General features: G+C 37.3%; 1 protein-coding gene across 1 annotated transcript; it reads left to right on the top strand.

Moving 5' to 3' along the window:
- Positions 1–1,423: 1,423 nt before the first annotated feature.
- On the top strand, positions 1,424–5,069 carry LOC149539801 (momilactone A synthase-like). Its single transcript, XM_089800988.1, has 3 exons — positions 1,424–1,563; positions 1,851–1,931; positions 3,937–5,069. The coding sequence occupies exons 1-3, from the start codon at positions 1,556–1,558 to the stop codon at positions 4,724–4,726; spliced, it is 879 nt and encodes a 292-aa protein (XP_089657114.1). The 5' UTR covers positions 1,424–1,555; the 3' UTR covers positions 4,727–5,069.
- The last annotated feature ends 556 nt before the right edge of the window (positions 5,070–5,625 follow it).

Below are 5,625 nucleotides of genomic sequence, written 5' to 3'. Positions count from 1 at the left end.
GGAGAGTTTTAGAATCTTCAATTACTTTAATTTTTTGGCTTAATGGTATGAGGTGATCTATGAGTAGCATTGTCTCACTACATGGAGTGGTGTTTGGACAATCACTATCTTGTCCTTTTGGTTGTGGTGTCACCTTGTATAACCATTATTTTAGCCCTTTGTTGTGTTCACATCATGTACAACAAATATGACACATCTATTTTCCTAAAGCCTATATCCATAATAAAAACAAGGTCTCCATATAGGTTGGTATGATATTGACCATTTAGGTTTTATCTTTAAGATGTTGAGCAAGATAAACTTCCTTCATAATGGTCAAAACCCATAAGCATTTGACAGAATTGACGTAGGTGATACCTTGAGAAATGTGGAGTGTAAATTACTAGGTGAAAAGTGATGATTATTACAAAAGACAATGATGGTGTGCTTTGTAATTATTATCCATGAGTTGTACATTCATCCAATTGATTTCTTATTGATGAGCATAAAATTATCATTTTAACTATTTAGATAGAAAAGTGCATAAAAATGTAAAGTGAAGAATAAAGACAAGTGATAAATTGAAAAAGGATGGTAAAATCTAATGGATGCAACTACGGTTGATCTAAAAGTGCAGACGCGTGTAAAGTCAAGGATAACAAGTGATAAATGGGAAAACGATTGTAAAATATAATGGATGCAACTGCATTTGATCTTATCTAAACGACAATCGGAAAATGGTATCCCATCTGCTCTTTATCAAAGAGACGATAATATGAAATATCATGGATGCTACCGCATTTGATCTTATCTAAGAGACAATACATGATGATGAAAAGACAAAGATTAAACAAAATTGACTCTTCCCATCAACATAAAGTAAACCATTCCATATAATAATTTAAGAGAAATACTAAAAACAAATTATTATCATATTATTAAACAAGATACTTCAAAACCAATAATGCAAGATTAACACTTTCTATCTTAATTAACAATCCTCCATCACATCAAGAACTAAAAAAAATAATGCACTTACGCAAGAAAACCGTAATGCCCGTTTCACCATGCGTTCAGCAGAAACTGCCAGGAATGCCGGCTGGCCCGTTGACCACACCGGGTTGTTTTCAAGCTCTTCTTTATCCATGTGACCACCCGCTTAACTCTCTTGAGATGCAATTAGGTCCCCCACAAAAGGCTATCTGTAGTGCAGATCATCCCAAATCAATGGTCTTGAAGCAAACAGGATTCTCGGAAATGGGTCATTGTAGCTTAGAATAGCGAGGAGGATAAGCATTCTGTTTAGGGGTGGGTCCTTCCACCATTGATTACAACGAATCCATCCAGATAGTTAGCTGTCCTTGTTTCATTTCAACTAGACAGCAAAAGATTGGTTTTGATTCTTTTCAATTCTTTATTGCTCTCCATATAAACCATGGGGAGCGGGCCTCAAAATGAAAAGTATTTGTAAAGCCCATTTGGCACATCTAGTTCTCCTCTTATCATTTGCCCTTTTTCCCCCTTTGCTTGTTTCATAAGCATTGCAGAGTCTCAAAGTTCCTCCATTATTACTACAATGTTTAGGTATGCTCAGAGGCACTGGTTTTACTGTATGGTAATCTATACCATTCATAGAGGCTTAAAGCTCTTGGTTTGAACTCTTCATATGATATTTTATGCTTTGGGCTCAGCTGTGTATGATGTTTTGTTGGAGGTTTCAGATTATATTCATGCAAAACTGATTTTGCTGGATAACAATCTATGCCAATCAATGTTAATCTTTTCAACTTGTGTATGGTTTAGATTGTTGTCTGTGTATTGTATTTGAATGTGAGTGTAAATCTTACTGCAGAGAGTGTTTCTGTTTACAGGAAACAGTTTGTGAAGAGGCTGTATAATGTGGGTGCAACAAGATGCCATGAATTTGTTAGGTTTTCTTCCACTCAACCAGGGTAAAGCTCTTCATCACCCTTGAGCCTAATCTCTCTACATGTCTTTCTGTTTTCTGGCTTAAGATTTCGAAGTCTAGGAGTTCTGATGTTCTTATCAAATTTACTGTAGATGGATAGATAGATGAAATTTTAACGCTCATGAAGCTAAACATAGTCTATGAGACAGCTAATCCACTAAATGGACTCAACTTTAGTAATTCCGTTCTTTGTTCTTTTGTGCAAGCTGATGATGAGCCCACCTAACTGCACAAAATATAGATGCTGATGTATACTCTGCAACATATTGCAACATATTGCATAAAGAAATGGAAGTACAAGTTTTGATTTTCAGTGTTTTCTGAATTTGACTCTGTAAATTGGTGCTAAAAATTTTATGGGGTGTGTAAGTCTAATACTCCTCTATCCTTCTTGGCAACAAATTGCAATTATCACAAATGTTGCAGAGTTGAATCTGAAGAACTTTAATGAACCATATTATGAACTGTGAAAATCAGGTGTCTATAGTGTAAGTTTCACCAACAGGCATAATGTATGTGTAGTAAGACCTCTCTATCCTGCTTTGTTATTCAAATGCCCAAGTCAAAAGACAAATTATAGCTGATGAAGAATCTCCTGATTCCATTTCCACTAGCATTTATTGAGTAAAGAGAAGTTCTGTAGTTTGGCATGAGTTTTTCACAATCTTTTTAAAGATTAAATCTGGATTCAAAAGTATAAGAAAAGATTGTTTCATGTTTATTTACTTCAAAAGTTTGAAATCTATCAGATGAAGATTCAAATGTATTACAGAAATACTGCATTGAAATGATTCCTTGAAACCAACCATTAGGTCTAATGCCTCGGTGTTGAAGCTAGACTGTCTTGGGTATTCTTGTTTGTTAAAAACAGCTCTATCTTGCGCAGTTATCTCTCATACCATTCCGATATATGTAGTGAATGAATGGAGATTGAGCTTTAATGGCATTTAGTCTGGCCTTTCTTTTGTGAACCTTGATTCAGAAACTCTAGATTTTTTAAAATCTTGCCTCCCGTTCAGTCTATATGAATGAATAAAGAATCACTTGAAGTTGGAAATCCAAACTTATAATATGTAGTGAATGAATCCATGATTGAATTTGAATGGCATTTACTCTGGCCTTTCTCTTGTGAATTAACTCTAGATATTGTAAAATCTTGCCTTCCATTCAGTCTATACTAATCGATAAGGAATCACTTGAAGTTGGAATCCAAACTTTTATAAATTTGGATTCATTAGTACATTTCTCGTCAATGCAAAACAGTATATTTGATTGGACCTGTACCCCACCTTGAGTATTGCACCCCACATGATAATTTGAGAAGTTATTGAACTCACCAAAGACCTAGATATTAGCCCTAACATGATCAAGGAAAATTTGATTTCAATCATTCTCATTTTGACTGAACCACTTCACAAAATCTGATTTTGATTTGCTTCACTCAGGACAGTCATGGCTCACCCTCCCCAATAGATATTACCTGAATTTACACTCTGACATTGATCTTTTATCTGACTTGATTGGTACACTTTTTAACCCTTGTGCCTTTGTTTTACCATTGGGCAATTGAATAGATGAGAACCAAGGAAGCTGCCATCCTTCATACAAAATGTACTACTGACCAAATTTGAAACAAATTGACAATACAAATGCTAGTTAAATATTCTTTTTGATGGAGAGCAGTTGGACAAGACAACAAATTTACTCGGCAATATTCACTGTCGAAGGGCTGACTTAGAGAAGCAACTCCAAAAGGCCCAATGTTTTTATTGTGGGGGGTGCTTGTGCTTTGGCCTCGGGGACGTTATTAAAATCCTTCATACATTGATTCATAGAAATTTTTCGAATCATGCTCTGCATATTTCACAATGGTAGAAAAAAATGACTAAGTATATCATTTTTTTTGTCTTTAGTCTTTAGTACATTTTGTATAGAACTTAGCCAATGCAGAAAACAGAAAACCCTCTCTGACTGATGTGAAAATGCAGGAGGCTGGAAGGCAAAGTGGCCTTGATAACAGGAGCAGCCAGTGGCATTGGAAAGGCCACTGCAACAGAATTTGCATTGAATGGTGCCAGGGTCATAATTGCAGACATTCAGGATGACGTGGGCAAAGAAACTGCCACGTCACTAGGACCCGCTGCAGACTTCATCCACTGTGACGTCACCGAGGAATCCCACGTGGCAGAAGCCGTAGCCTACGCAGTCTCGAAGCACGGCCACCTGGACATCATGTACAACAACGCAGGGGTCCCCGGACCAATAGTAGCCAGCATAGCTGACCTGGACCTCCGTGACCTGGACCACGTCATGGGGACGAACGTCCGAGGTGTCATCATAGGCATGAAGCACGCCGCCAGGGTCATGGTGCCACGTAAGCAGGGATGCATACTGTGCACTGCCAGCATAACAGGGCTCATTGGTGGCGTGGCACCGCACCCTTACTCCATCTCCAAATTCGCCATACCGGGGATCGTGAAGTCCGTGGCGAGCGAGATGAGTCAGCACGGCATACGTGTCAATTGCATCTCGCCGTACGCCATTGCGACCCCTTTTGCGGTGGAGGGGCTGCGCCAGCTGTACCCGAAGGCGTCTGACGAGGACATGGCGGTGTATCTGGAGTACTGCGGGGAACTGAAAGGGGTCAGATGTGAAGCCAGGGATATTGCTAGGGCTGCCCTGTTTCTTGCCTCCGACGATGGGAGATACATTACCGGCCATAATTTGGTCGTTGATGGTGGCTTTTCCGTCATGAAAACCTTTCGACTTCCGACCTAAAAGTGTGATTTTTATTTGCTGTTGTTCCGAATCGGCCCCAGATTCGAACTGGTGCCGCTCTGTAGCTTATGATTCGTGGCAATTGGCGGCCGTTGCAGTTTCTGTCTTCGTATCCTTTCACCTTGTGACTTCAAAATGTGATGTTTTTTATGTTCCTGTGTATAGCTTACAACTAGGGCAATTGGCCGCCGTTGCAGTTCTCAACGGTTGCTTATTGTTAACGCATCATTTTAGTAGCAAAGAAAAGCTCTTAAAGGAAGAATTTTAAGCGTTGGCAGTTGATCTTGGCAGTGAAATGTATTAGGGTTTGTTTATACAGTCGAATTCAGAAATTTTCGATAAATTATGTATTAGGTTTGTTTTGTTCTGTTTTTTTCTTTTATTTATTTATTTATTTTTTTCTGAAATTTGAAATTCATTTGCAGCCTGTTTTTGTTCCCTATTTTATTCGATATGTATTTTTCCACATTTTAAAAAAACAATTACATTCACACATGGTCTTTTTCATTCTCTTATCTATAGAGGTGTGGGGTGGCTATTAGAGGTAGAGACTTCTTTAAGCAAATTTCAAAGTTTCATTTTCAACTTAATAATGAATTGACATAACTTAATGAGTAGTAGATTTTTACAATATGTGATTTTTTTAATATTGTTTTTTTTAATTTGATTGTTCGAGTGTTTTTGTATATCAATGCTTAGATTATACTATAATTTAATATTGTGTGATTATTTTCTATATCAATGTTTTAGATTACACTACAATTTAATATTGTATGATTATTTTGTATATCAATGCTTTAGATTACACTACAATCCATCATTAGATGAGGAGAGAATGTATGAGTATTTTGTATATTAATGCATTAGATTACACACTACAATCGATCATTAGATGAGAA

The sequence above is a fragment of the Cupressus sempervirens genome, chromosome 9 (assembly GCF_028749045.1).
Source record: "Cupressus sempervirens isolate cs-2001-9-10 chromosome 9, ASM2874904v1, whole genome shotgun sequence".
NCBI classification, from domain to species: domain Eukaryota; kingdom Viridiplantae; phylum Streptophyta; class Pinopsida; order Cupressales; family Cupressaceae; genus Cupressus; species Cupressus sempervirens.
Note: the sequence above shows the minus strand (reverse complement) of the source record. Positions and strands in the feature narration are given on the sequence as shown.